General features: G+C 55.7%; 1 protein-coding gene and 1 long non-coding RNA gene across 2 annotated transcripts; one reads left to right on the forward strand and one right to left on the reverse strand.

Annotated features, from left to right (window-relative positions):
* The first annotated feature begins 103 nt into the window (after positions 1 to 103).
* LOC146542752 (uncharacterized) lies at positions 104 to 2,898 on the forward strand. The gene is made up of 2 exons (XR_014879680.1): positions 104 to 240; positions 906 to 2,898. It is a non-coding gene; the product is annotated as an uncharacterized LOC146542752 (long non-coding RNA).
* On the reverse strand, positions 1,495 to 15,597 carry ADAMTS8 (ADAM metallopeptidase with thrombospondin type 1 motif 8). Its single transcript, XM_085209162.1, has 9 exons — positions 14,795 to 15,597; positions 9,610 to 9,849; positions 9,290 to 9,422; positions 8,847 to 9,014; positions 8,229 to 8,527; positions 7,378 to 7,561; positions 6,988 to 7,160; positions 6,715 to 6,890; positions 1,495 to 4,998 (listed from the first exon to the last, which is right to left on the reverse strand). The coding sequence occupies exons 1-9, from the start codon at positions 15,398 to 15,400 to the stop codon at positions 4,266 to 4,268; spliced, it is 2,712 nt and encodes a 903-aa protein (XP_085065288.1). The 5' UTR covers positions 15,401 to 15,597; the 3' UTR covers positions 1,495 to 4,265.
* Between the last annotated feature and the right edge of the window lie 850 nt (positions 15,598 to 16,447).

A 16,447-nucleotide genomic window follows, 5' to 3' on the forward strand; every position in this document is an offset into this window, starting at 1 on the left:
GGATCCGACGGTCCGAGCTCCCGCGCGCCGCGCCGCCCGGCCGGGCACTTTGTTTGTGTCCCACAGTGCAGCGCGGCGCGGGGGGGCGGGGCCGGAGGGAGGGGCGGGGCCGATGGGATCGCGCGTGCGCAGTGAGCGCGGCTGCGGGGGTTCGCGAACGTGCGGGGAGCCTTGCGGGCGTCCGGCGGTGTGGCGGGAGGGCCGCAGTTGTGCATCAGCGGGCACGTGGGACGCCGCGCTGTATGCGTGCATGCACGGATTGGGAGCGCGAACCCTCAGGCGCGGGGTGCAGTGAGCAGTCAGGCGGTGCATGCGTGCATTCATCGGGAGCGTGCATTAATCAGAGCGTGCACACAGAGCACCTCGGTGCGTGCATGAGGGGACCAAAGATGCGTGCACCAACCACCCCAGTGCGTGCATGCATACATGCATGAACCGGGATTGTGCATACACGCACCTCCTGGCACCGTGCGTGCACATTGCTGCGTGAGTGCATGCAAACCATGCACAGTGCACACCAGGGTGCATGAATCCCCAGGCCCTCCTCCCTGTGGGTGTGCTGCACACAAATTGTAGCTCAAAATTTATTTGAAAAGCGCCTCCTGAAAGGTAGCACAGTGCTCCCAGCTCCCAGCCTCCCCAGTAGAACCCCTGGGGCTGTTTTTGACTGTTTCTTGCAAAACCAGAGGAAGAACGGAACCCCAGTGGGCTGCAAGATTGCGCTCGCTGCTGCTTAAATTTCTCCTTTTGCTTCCCCTGGCTTTGCATTCGCACGGAGCTGCATGGGAAGCCTGGTGCATTGCTCTATGCAGGTTGCTTTGGTGAAAAACTGGAGTGAAATAGCATCAACTGAAGCAAATTGTGTGTGTGAGTGCGTGTGCAAAGGTTGCTCTCGCTTTTTACAGCTGACAAATAAGAAGCAATTTGCAAGGAGAGGAAGAATGCTCACCCTCCAAATTCTGCTCTAAAAATCGCACAGCCGGGGGTGTATCATGTTTGCAAATGGAGCGATGGAAAACGTTACAGCCTTAAAGCACTCTGCAAGAGCAGCTCCTGCAGAGCTCAGCCATCCGGCACGGCTTCCTCTGGGGCAGCGCTGCTCTTCCTGCTGCTGAAGCCTTTAGGATTGGGAACATCTGACTTTGGGAGCATGCAAGTCCAGCTCGGAGCGCACGCACAGGAACCGTCCCACCAGGAAGCCACCAGCGTGCTGACTGCTACCACTGCAAAAAAAAAAAAAAAAAAAAAAAAAAAAAAGTGCTGCTGGTGCAGCTTTGCTCACTGCTTCCGCCTGTTTTGCAGCAGGAGGTCCCAGAGCGCGGTGCTGGGGGCCCTGGGCAGGATGCAGCAGTGCCCATCGGTGTGACACATCCCAGGGTGCCGTATTGCTGCACGCACTTCAGCACCTTAAAAAGAAATTCACCCTTTGTTTAGCTGTTGGGAAGAGAACTAGAAAACAGCCTGAGAAAAACGTTAATAAAAGCTGAGAGGCAATAGGCAGGAAACCCTTTATTGAAGAGGTAAAGGCAGAGTCACAACCAGAGTTGCCCTCAAACTCAAACACAAAGATAAATTCAGAAAATGGTACTTTTTTCCCCTTGCAATGGAAGTCCCGAGCTTGGTTCTGCTGGATCCATTCTGCAGCTGATGGGATCTGTGCATCCCAAGGGTGACAGCGGGCGCTGCCGGGCCATGCGAGGAGCGATGCTTTGGAGGAAGGACGTGGGAGCAGCACGGTCAAACACAGACAGTCTGTTTTTGTTTTTTTTTTCTTAGGGTACAGACAGCTACTGTACAAAACAAACCAGAAATCTGTAATAAATACACAAGAGGCTCAGTACATTGCTACAATCCTTCACTGAAGGGAAACATATATATACACATATATATCCTAATATATAACCTCTTCGATAAATCAGCATAAAGGCTATGTGTTGCTATGGGAAGGCAGGAGCAGACCCCATGTCCCCAAGCAGGACCCACGAGCCCCCAGGAAAGCCCCAGATGGCCCAAACTGAGCAATATTTCTGCAAGGAGCCACCAGCCTGCCTTGGCCATGGGTGGGTGCCTGCAGCTGTGCTGCAGCATTCCTCCTTTGGCATCCCAGGGGCAAAACAAAGGGCACAGCGTGGGGTCTGATGCAGCAGGGAGCTTTTTGCATAGGGGAAGCGCTGCAGAGCAAATGTGAAAAGCTGGAAAGGCCTTTACGGGCTGCAGAGCTCCTACGCAGGGCTGATACATGCAGACATTTTCCTTGGCACTGTCTCAGGCTGAAATATCTGCCCCATCCTAAATGGATGCTGCTTACACCGCTGGAGAGGAAACACATGCTTGCCTTTGAGTTAAAACCCTCTCAGCTGCAAAGCGGAAAAGAAAACAACCCAGCGAGGCTACATGACTTTAGCATCCAGCTATTTGTTAGAGCGAGAGGCCTTAAATTCCTGGAGATTAATTAGCAGACAGAGAACATTGCCCGAAGGTAGGTCTGAACTGCAGCCCAAGCAGCTCTGGATCCAGACTGTGCAGCTGGCTTTTGTTTTTGGCTTTTCTCAAAAAGAGCCCAGCCAAAACGTTCAGCCCCTGCACTCCTTGGTTCTGCAGCCCTTGGTGTCACTCACAGAGGGGTCCATGTCCCTCCTAGGGGATGGATTCTACATCAAAGCTTTAGCCAGGGCTCTTCTTCTGGCCTCATCTCGGACCTGCACGGTGGGCACTGCAGCAGGGAAGAGTCCACATGAATTTTGAAGTGACCTCCCTTGCTCCAAGCACACAGTCTGCATCCCCTCTCCTAAATCTGTATCCCATTCCAAAATTCCGCGTATCCTCCAAAAATCTGCATCCTTCTCCAGAATCTCCATCCCTCTCCAAAATGTGCATCCTTTCCAAAATCTGCATCCCTCTCATCCCTGCAGCTGCCCAGATTCACATCTCCACGTAGTGAATGACAGCAGAGCCTCCTTGCAGACAAGGCAAGCTCTCTGCTTGAAAAGCTCCATCCTGCTGTAACAATGAGGACAAAAGCGATTCCCCCCAAGGCACGGTTTGCAATATGGACCTGCTGTTCGGTCACCTCCACGCTGGCAAAACAGTTGCATCATGCTCAGCCCTTCTTGCAAAAGCTCCCTCCCATGTGCAGGGCAGGATCGAGCAGCTCCTGCAACAAGAGCAGTTCCATGAGGCAGCTTCATTTTGCAAACGGGGAAAGTCAAATGTAGCAAAAATCCCCGAATATCCACCCACAGTGCGATGTCAATGACAAAACATTTGCAAATTCCAGCCCTGCTCCCAAGGCTCTGGCTGCTGCCAGCACACATCCAGCGAGAGGCGATTGCTTCAAAAGGGGAGAGGTCAGTGAGTGAGCAGCATCTGCAGCACGGCCAGAGAGTCTGGGCTGGGAGAGGAGATGCAGTCCTGTGGGACTCCCTTTTGGAGCTTCCAGCCCCAGATGGAGCAAATGCTGGGGCTGAGCATCCTCGTGTGCCCGGGGCTCGAGGGATTGGGGCTGAGCAGTGGTACCAGTTAGGTCTCATCTCCAAAATGAAAAGCACAGCTGGTAAAGTGAGCGTGTGGCAGGCAGAGCCAAGAGGATGGGAGAGGGGATGTGGGCGCAGCCAAATGTCTGCTCTGCAGGGGAACAGGGACAGCAACAGGCATTTCACAGCCAGAGCGCTGCAGAGCTTTAATTAATCCTTGGGGCAACCCTGCAAGTGGGAACAGGGGTGGGATCGTTTTATATTGAGGAAATGGAGGTGAGGAGATACGTGTTCCTGGTGGGGCTGCAGCTCAGGGAGGAACAGCGGCTGCGGGGGATGTTTGGAGGCAGAGCTCTGGCACCTCCTGTGTTATAAATCCAGCAGAAGCCGCCACGACTGCCTATCGCCCAGCCCTCGGCTGATTCCCTTCCAGCCACACGAGCCACTTATCTCCAGCTGAAAAACCACAGCAGATAAAATGCTCAACACACCCACGCTGCTGCATGGCAGGGACAGCGACCTCAGCTGCACAACGACGCTTTTGCAAAGAAGCCCCAATTTTACCACGTCCCACACCACCACCACCCACCCCATCTCTCCTGAACCCGCAGCCCCAGCCAGCCAAAAAGGAAAAGACACAAATAAGTGATTCCTCCCTATCTTGCTGCCCTTATTCCCCCTTCTGAGGTAGACGAACCGCCGGGCTACCAGCAGCTCTCGTCCTCAAGCAAGCCTGCGGCACAGTGGCACTCAGTGGCCTGTGTCCCCAGCCCTGTGCCCCGCTGTCCCCACTCAGCACTGCCGCAGCAGGCAGGTGGCAGTGGCTGGCGGTGGCCCCGGGGAGCTGCACTTCTCTGGGGCGATGACGGTGCCGGTGTAGTGGATGCAGGAAGCATTGCGTGTCCGCACGCCCTCGCCACACGTCTGGGAGCACGGCGACCACGGGCCCATGCGCCAGAGAGGGCATGGGATGTCACCGCAGGGTTTGATGTCCTCAGGCTTGAGGGCTCGGTCGCAGGTGGCTGAAGGTTGGCCTTCGACATCCCGGCACTCCACCGTCCGTCTCTGCCAGCCAGAGCCACAGGTCTTGGAGCACTCGGACCAGTCGCCCAGCACCCACTGCGAGGTGAGCATCGGGCGGATGACGTTGGCTGACTTCTTCTCTTTGTCCTTCTGCTTGCTGAAGGGGACGTCTTTAGGGATGAAGAAGGTGTACTTGACTTTGGGTGGGAACACCTCACTGGCAATGGTCAGCAGTTGGACGGTCAGGGGCTCCGGGAGCTGCCGGAAGCTCTGCAGCCTCTCCAGAGTCGTCATGGAGCCGCTGTACTTGAGGATGGTGCCCTTAAGGAGGATGTCCTGCTCCATGGCCGAGATGGCGAAGTCGCCGTTCAGCAGGTACCTGCCCTCCAGGGTCCTCAGGGCCAGGTAGTTCCCGTCGTGGCGCACCCCGCGGTGGCTGCGCTGCTTGATGTCAATGTTGGTTGCCCCAGCAGGGATGGTGACGATGTCATTGTAGCCGTATCTGCATGGGGTGAAGGGATAAGGTTATTTTTCTGGCCTTTCCAAGGGAGATCGTGGCTCTGAAGCCATCTCTCAGTACCCAAGAGCACTGCAAAACTGGAAACACTGCAGTTGTGCCAGATGTGCGCTAGGCTGGAAGGATTTACTAAATTAAACACAAAAATGAGCAATGCAATCAAACAAATTAGCACAATTATCAGCCTTGGTAGGAAACTATCTTTCCCCTACTCCCCTTTGTTTGACACAGCTGCAGCATTTGGCACAAAAAGCCAAGGTGCCCCCATGGTTTTGTCAGTGCTGATGGCACAGGGGGACAGGGGAGCTGGGCGCTGCTGGCACCGAGTGCGTTGGCCAGAAGTCCCTGCTCATACCCGATCAGGAGCCAAACAGTTAACAGCACAGCCACCTTGGATCTCGTTGGTGCCAACTGGAAAGCCTTTCCTAGAAAACAGCAAGAACTAGGGCAGCAAAAATACTGCTCACCGCAGGCGGGCATCGCTGCACCAGGCACCCCAGGCTCCTCTCGGAAGGGTTGACAGCCCCATCTCGATGCCAAGAGCTCCATTTGAGGATACTGTGCTGGAGGAGCTTTTTCTGCAGAGCACAACCCTTGGGAAAACGCTTTGCTTTTCCCTTGGCTCAGGGCTGCGTCCCCACGTGCCCCCAGTGCTGCAATGCTGCCTGGTGACAGTGACAAAATGCCACCCTGGCACCCCATCCCCCCACATGAATCACGCCGTGGAGCTGGCAGGGGGTTCACACACATTCCCCAGGTTGACGCTGCGGTCGGGAATTATGGTCAGAGTATTTTGGAACAAAGCCTCAGGGTCAAAGCCTGCTCTCAGTCGCCCTGGCCTCCATAACCCCGATCTTAATGGGATCTCTTCTTGGCTGTAGCTACCACGCTAATCTCTCTTTAGTCAACCACAAACAATTCATAGGAGAATGGAAGCTCCATTCATCTGGCTCCCTGGAAGGAAACCATTTAGGAAATCTAATTTGACTGAGTGAGTCACCTCGCCGCATGGAATTGGATGTGCTGGGCTTTGTTACTATCTGTTCAGCAAAAGCCTCCGCGGGATGCATTAACTCCAACTCTGTGACAAAGCAGCAAAGATTTTGGGCAGCAGAAAGGGCTGCCCACATCCTGGGACCTTATGGAGCTGAGGATTTTTGATATTCCTAGTAAAGGGGAATGAGAGGGGGATGGTTTCCTGAGCATCATGCTGGTTTGCAGCAGAGAGAAACAGGAACAGGTTTTGCTGCACGAGAGCAAAATGCACCACGTCAAACATGCAGCTCACCCTTCTGCATCACAACACTTTCAGAGCTGCATCCTGAGCAGCACTGTGCAGACAACAGAGCAGTGCAGTGGGGACACGTGGGGTCGGTGCAGGGGAGCCCAGCTGTGGAAACGCTGCCTCTGCTCTTTGCTAAGCCCTGACTCGATCTCGTTTCCTTTGCGGCGAGCGTAGGAAGCGCTTACGCAGACATTGGGCTTTGTGAACATCTGCCCAGCACCCCTGGGCTGCCCACAGGCACGGAGCAAGCAAAGCTCCCCGGCCAGATGTTGCCGGGTCAGGAGCTCTGCAGAGCCAAAGCAGCTTTTCCAATCACAGCCTCAAGAGGAACAAATGTCTCTGTGCTCCCTTCCTACAGCCTGATGCTGCTTTTCCCCCCTGCCCATCTCCAGGGACTGCTCTCCCCCATGCCTTACTTGGATCGGTTGAGCGAGCCGGATATTTTCCTGCAGGTTGAGCCGTTGCCGCCGCACACCCCGCACTTGTCCAGTTTCTTGGAGGACCCAACAACGTGATCACAGCCGGCCTTGATGCACTGCCCATGCACACAGATGGACAGGGTCTCCGGACCACACAGCGTCCCATCTATCACCTGGGGAGAGCGGACAAGGAGCGTGGAATTTGCGGGAATTTGCTCTGAAATGGGTACAAAGATGGACATTGGGAACTGACATCATGAGATATCTTACTTTGGGCTCAAAGACTTTAAACTCGCTCCTTCCCCTGGCTCGGCAGAAGAGCTTGCAGCGGTCCCGGGGGGACACCCCGGCGTACTTGGGGACCCACTCCAGCCGGTTCCCCTCCAGATCTGTGAAGTTGTAGCTGTTGTATTTCTCACACTGCTGCTCCCGAAAGCTCTTGCCTAAGAGGAAAGGCAAAACAATGACCCAAAAGCCCTGTGCTGCAAGTAAGGAACGCTCATCCTCCTCAGCGGAGATGTGGGGGAGACGTGAGGACAGTGGAAGCATGCAGAGAGGAAGATGCTGCTTGTATCCAACGGACTGCAGGGCAATCACGGGGTGCAGGAAAAAAGCACGGGGAGTGGGTGAACGTGCCTTTGGGAACAGCAGGGAGCTTACCATCCTGCGGGCACTCGTCGGTGTGGCACGACTGGTAACGGGTGCGCTGGCCCTCGCAGTAGCGGCCGCCGTGCTGTGGCCGGGGATGATCGCAGTGGCGGTGGGAGAACTGCACGCCACCACCGCACGTCCGTGAGCACGAACCCCATGGGCTCCATGCACCCCAGCCGCCATCAACCGCCGGCTGCAAGAGGCCACGAGAGGCTGCCAGGGTGGAAAAAGTGCAACCATTCCCCCCTCCGCTCCCAGATCCTCTCCCCGTGCTGCGAACCGGGGCCCTGATCCAGCAAAGCACTTAAGCGCGTGCTTTGCGTGAAGCTATTGCTGTTGTGCACGGGTTCGTGTGCTGGAAGCCTGCAGTTTGCTGACTGGCTCAAGAATCGCTGCTAATTCTTCCAGTAAAACAATACAAATAAATCAGTTTAATCAGAGTTAATTGCAGAACTGCTTGCTGTGGTTAGGACTAGCCTGGTCCTATGATCCTCTATGAGCTCTGTCCTGGCTGGCAGAGAGTTAATTTTTTTCACAGTGATTGGTATGATGCTGTGTTTTGGATTTAGGAGAAAAACAATGTGGATGTGCTGCACAGAGCCAAGGGCCTTTCACTCCTTGTGCTGCCCTGCCAGCGAAGGGGCCGTGGGGGGACAAGGAGCTGGGAGGGACAGAACTGAGACAGCTGACCCAAGCCAACCAAAGGGATGTCCCATGCTGAGCAATAAAACTAGGGGGAGCTGGCTTGGGGGGTCACCGGTGCTTGGGCATCGGTCAGCAGGTGGTAAAATATACATATATAAAAATACACAAATATAGAGAGGTGCAACCCCATCCCTCCAGCCCCTGTCCTGCAGTACCTGGGGCTGCAGTGCATCCTGTGGCAGGCAGGCTCCATCCCAGCACAGCCCACCGCCTGTGCAGGGGGTGCCATCAGCCCAGGGCAGGCTGCCGTTCTTGGTGTGGCACAGCGGCTCCCCACTGCTGGTCCTACACCACAGCTGGGCACAGATGTCCTCCTCCGTGGTGTTGGGGCAGTGCTGGAAGTCTTTGCCAAAGATCTGCTGGCACTGCTGGTCCAGGCTGTACAGGGCTCCTCGGCCAGGCAGCTCCGAGGGCAGAGAGAGGGCTTGGGCTGGGGCATCAAGCAAGCAGTCACCTGCAAGCAGCAAGGAGAGGCATGGATCGGGATGGAGGTGCACCGGGGTTTGGTCCCATGGGTAACACCAAGAAGAGGACACCAAGATGGGATGGATGCCCCATCCCTGGAGATTTCCAAGGTCAGGCTGGAGCAGGCATTGAGCATCTGATTGAGCTGTAGGTGCCTGGGAAGTTGGACCAGGTTCCTTCAAACTCAAACAATTCTAAGATGATAAGAGGACAGAGCTCAGCCTGGGTTCTGACTGAACTCTCTTCACCCTCTAGAGTTTGTAAAGAGCCCAAGCAATCAAGGAAAATTCTGCTGAGCTGAGCCTTACCGTGCCCTCCGTCCAGGAACTCAGTGAGGTACATGGCACTGCATGGGGACCAGGGCTGGCTCTTGTTCAGGTGGACGAAGAGTGGGGCCATCATATGGTGCTTGCCCAGGGGCCCAAAGAGCCGCTCGCAGGTCTTGGAGTCGTCGTGGGGCATGCTGAGCACGTGGCCTGCAGAGCAGAAGGCATCTCCTATTAGTTATCAGCCTTTTTCCGTTGCTGCAAATGCTATTTGCTTCCAGAATAGAAGCAATCATAGAATCATAAAGGTTGGAATAGACTACTGAGATCATCGAGTCCAACCATCAACCCATCACCACCATGCCCGCTAACCCAAAAAAAACAAATTAGTTAGCAAGTCAGCATTGCAGAGGGTGATATCCAGAGCAGAGATGCTGGCACTGGGCTGAAAAAAAGCACAAAAGCTCCACAAAGGCACACATTACCCAGCTCATGAGCCAGTGTGTAGGCAGCCTGCAGTCCCTCATCCTCGATCACCGAGCAGCTTTTGTTGCGGTCACACATGGTGCCGATATCCGCCACCCCCAGCGTGTCACAGCCTTGATGCCCACAGAAATCCTGTTGGGAGGCAGCACCCGAGGAGGTTGAGCAAACCAAAATTCCACATCCTAAGTGCATTAAGCTCCCGAATCGGCTCGATTTGTGCCAACTGGAAGCTCCATCCCTTGTGACGGGAGCTCTCCCCTCCCTCTGGGCTATCTCAAAACCTCATTTCCCCAGCATCCACACCAAGGGACCCCCAGACCTGTCGGGTGAGCAGGATGGCTGTGTCATAGTGCTCAGGGTGCCGGTCGCTTGGTGGGTTGAACTGCTGCTGCCAGCTGCAGAAGTTGCGTAGGGTGAGGCCACCGTTGTCTGATACCTCCGGCCCTGCTCCCTCCTCATCCACCACCAGCACCTTCACCACCACCAGGTTGATGGCATTCTTCAGGCTGGGGTGCTTGTAGATGCGAGCTGCCATGGACATCAGGGTCAGGACATGGTTCTGCAAGAGGGGAGAGAGCTGGGGTGAAATCTCTACACAGGGGTGTGGTGTACCTGCCACCTTCTCTTATTTCTGTACAATTGTGGAATCATTTAGGTTGGAAAAGACCTTTAAGGCCATCAAGTCTGACTGTTAGCCTACCTATCTTTACTAGGAAAGGAGAAATCAAACCCATTTATGGAGTCTACCACATCCAAACAATCATACATCCACTTAGGCTGATGGAGTAGGTGTTGCCATTCCCATACACGATGCTGTGCACCCTGTGCCTGCAGAGGCCACAGACATAGCAGTGTCACTTCATTTTCTGCCTTCACACCCAGCACCGCTGCTCTTTCAGGACAGTTCTGGGCCATGCAGAGCAGCCACAAGGCCAAGCCATGCGTTGTCCTTCCCCACCACAGCCTGAGCTCCTGAATGGGGCTCCCACACCAAGGCTCTGCCCAGCAGCATCCTCCACTCAGCAGCCGAACAGCCGGCGATGACTTCATACATCAAATGCGCCAGCACCGTTCTGGCTGATGTAAACATCTTATCAGAGCATCGAAATTCCTCTTCTGCTTGGCACGCATTCACAGACCCGGAGTCATGAGAAAAAAATGCACGATTACACAACAGCGAGTGTTGTGAAAGAGAAAGTGGCTTCTCTCGTCCCCAGACGGATTGCCCGCCCGTCTCACTGCAGTACCAGCATCGCACTGTGCTGCTGGGAGCCCTGCGAGCTCCCAAATGGGATCAGGAGCAAATCCATGGAACCTTCCCATCAGCAGATGTCTTGCTTCAGCAAATGCAGCTGAAGCCTTCCTTGGGCTGTGATAAAACAACGGCCCCAGCGAGGCTGGTGGGAGCACAGCAGACTTTATTTAGACTGGCCGGTGCTCCATGACATGGCTCACGTCCCAGCCAAAACATGCAACAACTATCATGGAGAAGTCACCAAGCAGATGAGGTCCCTGTGAGTGCAACCAATTAGAATCACACAGCCATTAGGGTTGGAAAAAACCCCCTGAGATCCTCAACCCACCCCACCATGCCCACTGCCTATGGCTATGGAACACCCAAGGGATGGTGATCCTCCCCTGGGCAGCTGTGCAGTGCAGCACTGCTCCTTCAGAAGATACATTTTTCCTTACATCCAACCTGAAGCCATTTGCTGCAGAGGATGAGGGATTTGTTTACTCCATGGCGGACCCACCTACAAGTAGCATAAAGCATTCCCAAAATTACCCCCTGGAGCTTCCGTAGCCCCGGACATGACTCTGTAGGATTATGCCAAGCCAAGGAATTATTCCAGCAGCGGGAATGGGGAGCTCAGAAAACACCCACCTGCCTGCCCTTCATCTACAAAGCTCCAGAAAGAGCTGGAAGGATGGAAAGTGAACCGAACAAACAGCTATTTAGCACAGATTAAAAGGTCAGATTCACTTGTTCCACCATCTGGTGTCTATTTATACCCATCTTCAGAACGAGTGGGAGCCCGCTGGGTTTTGGGTGGCTGCTGCAGTGCTCCGGGGAGAGCAGCAGCACACCTGCATCTCCTTGCTGCGGCCAAGGGCTGGGAGCTGGGGCTGAACATGAGACCTTTGGCCCCATGATTAGGCTCAGCAACGAAAAAATAAATAAGACAGAGCATAGAGAACTGAAGCGATTGCTCACAACTTGCCAGCGTTGAAGGATTTCACTTTCCAATACAACCTCTTGCAAAATCCCTACTTATGTTCTTCTTCAAAGGAAGCACTTGGAAGTCTGCAGAGAGCCCCAAACTGTTTTTTGTTGTCTTCTTTTTCTTTAAAAATAGTGTTTCTGCAGGGAAGAGACCATGCTTAGACACCATTACTGCGGTATGCAGATGATGGTCCAACACCCATGCAGGAGGGCAGCAGGGTGCAGCTCCCTCCCAGCAGGACCAACAACAGGAGAGCTGCTGCGTCCAGCTTGGAGTGGGGCTGTAGGTTTGTTTGTTTGTTCATAAGGTCACCTTCTTGTTTTCCCCTTCCTGGAAGCCAGCAGTTTTGCAAGGGGAAAAGAAACGCTGAGATTTCTGAAGCACAGACAGATGGAAGGAAGAAAACACAGGGCCAGATGCGAGGGCTGCCCGGCTATTGGAAACAATGCACACAGACATCCCAGCCTGCTTTCCTGCCCCAAAACATCTGCTTGCAGCCCCCCAGCTCAGATACCCTGCAAAATCAGGGCCTTTGCCTCCAGGCCACACTGGCAGCAGGTCTGAGCATCGTAGAGGTAGCAGCAGGACCCTGGCTGTGGTCAGCGATCCCACGTGCCAGTCTTAGAGAGAAGGGATTGCAACAGCACTCCTAAAACCTCATAAATCTGCCTGCAAAAACCGCAGAAGTCAGGAGAGGAATCCCGGCTTAATCAGCCCGACCCAGTTTTGCTGCGCTCCCCCACGTGCCGGCCCTTTACAGCAGGGCTTGCAGATTCTTTGCTTGCAAGGAGAGCGGCCGGCAGCCACCGGTCTGCAGGGGGAGGCTCAGGGAACGTCTCATCTCCACCCAAGAGATGAGAGAAATCCCACCGCAGGAATCCGGCCCTGCTGCCAACTGGCTGGGGAAGCGGCCGCTTCCATAACCGTGCGCTGCTGTGGGTGTCCCAGAGCATCCCAAGCACTGCAGCATCGCTCTGCAGGTGCACTGCACGGAAACAGCCCCTGCAGCACCTCCTGCCTCTGCTCCCAGTTCTCCCAAACCCCATTTCCTGCGATCCTCAGCTCAGAGCAATGCCCAGATCCCAAATCTCAGCCCTGGTTTTGCTGTCACTCTGTAATTTCTTCCTGGTTTATGTGAGTATCAATTCTGCCTCCATCAAGCTCTTGTTATCTAAATTAGGTTAACAGCTGAGTTATAATGGCTCAATCCATGACACGGATTGATTAAAAATAAATCACTAATAGCATTTCCCTAATAACAGGATGGCATTGATTACAATTTGCAATGCTTGAACGCATCTCATGGTGACTGTCTTCTGCTTGATCTCTTACAGCTTATGCAAGAAACTAACAGGGAATGCAAACAATGCTTGTGACCTTTAATAAATATTCAGCGATTGAAACACAGTTACGGGAAGAGAAGTCACAGCAGAAATATGAAGGGGTGCTTTGGACTCAACATTCCTGCTGCCTGGGCATCTCCTTGTAACATCACCAGCACTTGTTGGCTCCCCAGCCCCAGGTGCTTTTGGGAGCAGCAAGCAGCTGTTGGGTCGCTGGAGTTGGGAGTTTCTCCCTATGTTTGTGCTGCTGAGATCAAAATCTTAGGGGAGAAACCCATGCCGTAAGAGCTGCCACACGACTGGAAAGTTTTTCTCCCAAATTCTTAAATGTTACCACTCTGTTCATCCTGAGTGTCATCTCTGGAGCTTTCCTTCCAATTGAGAAGCACTCAGAGATGCTGCAAAGATATTGCTTTCTGGGACAAAGAGGGGATGGGAAAAAGGGAGTTGGGCAGACTGGAAAATAATTAAGGTAATTAAGGAGGAAGCTGCTGTGCATCTGCCTTGTGGTATCGCCCACACTCTGGGGCACAGCACCACTGCTCCCACTCCATGCAGCTCAGTAGCTCTGCACAGCACAGCTCTGCAGAGCGGGACTTTGCTTTTTCCCCAGCTGGGCATTCTTGTGGTTCCCCCCCAAAATGCCTTAGCTGTAGCAGGATGCAGACCCCTGTGTGCTGTGCAGCATCCACTGCTCCTCCATCCTCTGCAATGAGGACTCTGAGCTCTCTGGAGCTCCAGAGCCCAGCCTGGGGTTATGCAAGCAAAAGTTGCAAAGCGCAAAACCCAAGTGCTGCTGAGCACCAGCAGAGCAGCTGAGATCAGCTGGAGCACCAGGGCTCCACATTTCTCAGGGTCAGGCATTGCCAGGAAGGGCTTTAATGCAAGCTCTGCTTTAGTAGGAATGGAGAAATGGAGGGAGACCTGGGAGAGGGAAAAAAAAAAAAAAAAAAAAAGAAAAAGAAAAAGAAAAAGGATGAAGTGGCAAAGCCACAGTGCCAAAGTGCTGATGATGGTTTCAGGTGCTCCAGCTGCAAGGACTGCTCCACCAGCCCCATACCCAACCAGCCCCGAGGATGAGCAACTTCAGTGCATGGTCACCAGTGACAAAAACCCACAGATTTCAGACTGTATGAGCAACATTTGGAGCTGAGGACCTAAACAAGCCTTCATGCAACTGCACAGCAGCACTCGGGACACAACACAGCACGGGGCTGCAGACAGCCTGCAGGCAAGAGATGGGGAAACTGAGACACGTGGAGGAGGTGACCTCCCTGAAATCAGGGACCGGAACTGCTCACCACTGAGAGCCGCTTTTAGCACTGCAGGATCAGCCCTAGCACCCCTCGCAGCACCGCAGCCCCGCAGTCTCTGCTCGGCTGCAGCAGGTGGCTCGGGCGCAGGGCTGCGATGCTCACGGAGCTCAGCGCATCACCCGGCAGCGCGGCTCCGACCCGACGGAAGGAATGGCTTTAAGACCCTCTGTCCCTCCGCTGCGGGGACACGGGGTAGAAGGGGCATCGCTGTTCTCCCCGGGGTGGATGCTGGGTTTGCAAAGGGTGACCCAAACACAAAACCCCTCCTCGTGGCCGCTCCTCTGCGCGTTAAGGGGTGGTAGACCCCCTCCGGGAGCCGAGTGGGGGCACGGCGATCTTGAGAGAGGGGACAGGAGAAAAAAAGGAGAGGAAAACGAGGGAACAGATGCGATGGGGATGGAGGACTGAGGCAGGAGGTAACAGAGAGGCAACGGAGACGGAGACAGGAGAGGACAAGAGGGGACAGACGCGGTGGGAGCGGGGACGCGGACAAGAAAGGACAGGGACGACAAGAATGGATGGGGGAGAAAATCGCCCCCGGAGGAACGGAGGGGATGGGGAAAGTAGGGAACGGAGCGGCAGCGGGGATGGGGACGGGAGGGGCCACCGGCAGCCCTTACCTCCACGTCCTCCCCGTAGAAGCGCACCATGGACGCATCGGCCACCAGCAGCGTCTCCACGTAGCGCGCCTCGGAGACGAAGCGCCGGGCGCGGCGGAGCGGCTGCCCGAGAGCGGCTTCGGGCCGGGGCTGCGATCGGGTCGGGGCCGGCGGGGCGGCGCGGCGCTGGAGGCGGTGCGGGCGGCGCCAGGGCGGGCCGGGAGCGGGCGGCCCGAGAGGCTGCAGCGCGTACGCCGCCCCGTCGAGCAGGAAGGCGGCGCGGAGCCCGGCACCGCAACGGCTGAGCACGGCGGGAGCGTCGGGACGCCCTTCGACGGTCCCGGCGTAGAAGCAGCCACGGCGAGGAGCGGCCCGGCCCGGCGGCCGTCGGCCTCCCAAGCGCTGCAGGCGGAGGCGCGGGGCGAGGAAAGAGGCGTCGGGTCGGAGGCGAAGCACGACGGCGCGGCCGAAAGCGGCCAGGCGCAGCGCCAGCTGTCCCGGCGGAGCGGGCAGGCGGGCGGGCAGCAGCGGCTGCGCCTCTCGCGGCGGCGGAGGCAGCGCCCAGGCGTGGCACAGCAGCAGCAGGTGGAGCGGAGCCCGCCCGCCCAGCAGCGCCCGCCGCCCCATCCCGGCCCCGCCGGGCTCCCTGCCCTCGGCCCCGCGCTGCTTCCCCCGCAGCCTCCGCGCCGGCTGCGGAGCCCGCTGTATTTATACTTTCTCCCCCGGCTTTGACATAAGAGGTTTATTTTTGATCTCTCGCTGTTCTCCCCACTCCCCTCCCCTGCCAGCCAGAGGCCGGGGGAGGAGGAGAAGTGAAAGAAAAAAAAAAAAAAAAAAAAAAAAAGCAAGGGAAAGAAAAAAAAAAAAAGCACTTTTGGATGGGGTTTGAGGCCAATCAGGCGCCGGGAGCCCCGCCTGCCTCCAAGTGTCAACTTCAGCCTGTTACTCTCCCAGCATTAACCCCTTCAGGACAACCTCTGCCCGCCCGCTCGGGGTCCTGCCCCGGCCTGGGGTCCCGCTGCCGCTTTTCCCCCCACCACGAGAGGCACTGCCCCGGGGTGAGCTCTCCCCCACCTCCCCGGGCGACCCTCCTGTGCTCCTCGGGACACGGCTCCAAAGCACGAGGCCTTTGCCATCTGCAGAGCATCTCTGTGCAGCCTGCGGGGCAGGAGGTGCCTGGGGAGCGCTGGCCCTGCGGTTCCCACGTCCTTTGCTCTGCCAGTGATGGAGCTGCGGGCCCCAGGGGAGCTCCAGAAGTGACAAACACGGAGGTTTCTGTGCCCCAACAGCTGGGTCCACATGGGCTTTCCTCGGGCTGGGACAAAGCAATGGGCTCGAGTGGCTAAATCAGACTGGTGGAAAATGCTTGGGAGAATAAAGCAACGCAGCCAGCTCCTGCTGTCCGTTTGGGGGAAGCGTGACTTCATTAAAAACCCATATCTTCCCCTTTCGAAACTGGATTTTTTATATCTCCATATCCACGTTCCCTTGCAGTCAGTGAATATGAAGGTCTCGGATGCACACCAGGCAGAACTGTCCCTTCTACACAGGTGGCAAATACTGGGAGATGGGCAGACTCATGCTGTCCCTGGCTGGGAACCTGCTTAGCACGAGGAACAACCCACTGTAATGGAGCAAGGGAAATTACTGCTTATACAGATGACTCCTTCTTTC

This window comes from Meleagris gallopavo, chromosome 26, assembly GCF_905368555.1.
Source record: "Meleagris gallopavo chromosome 26, MGAL_WU_HG_1.1, whole genome shotgun sequence".
NCBI classification, from domain to species: Eukaryota; Metazoa; Chordata; class Aves; order Galliformes; family Phasianidae; genus Meleagris; species Meleagris gallopavo.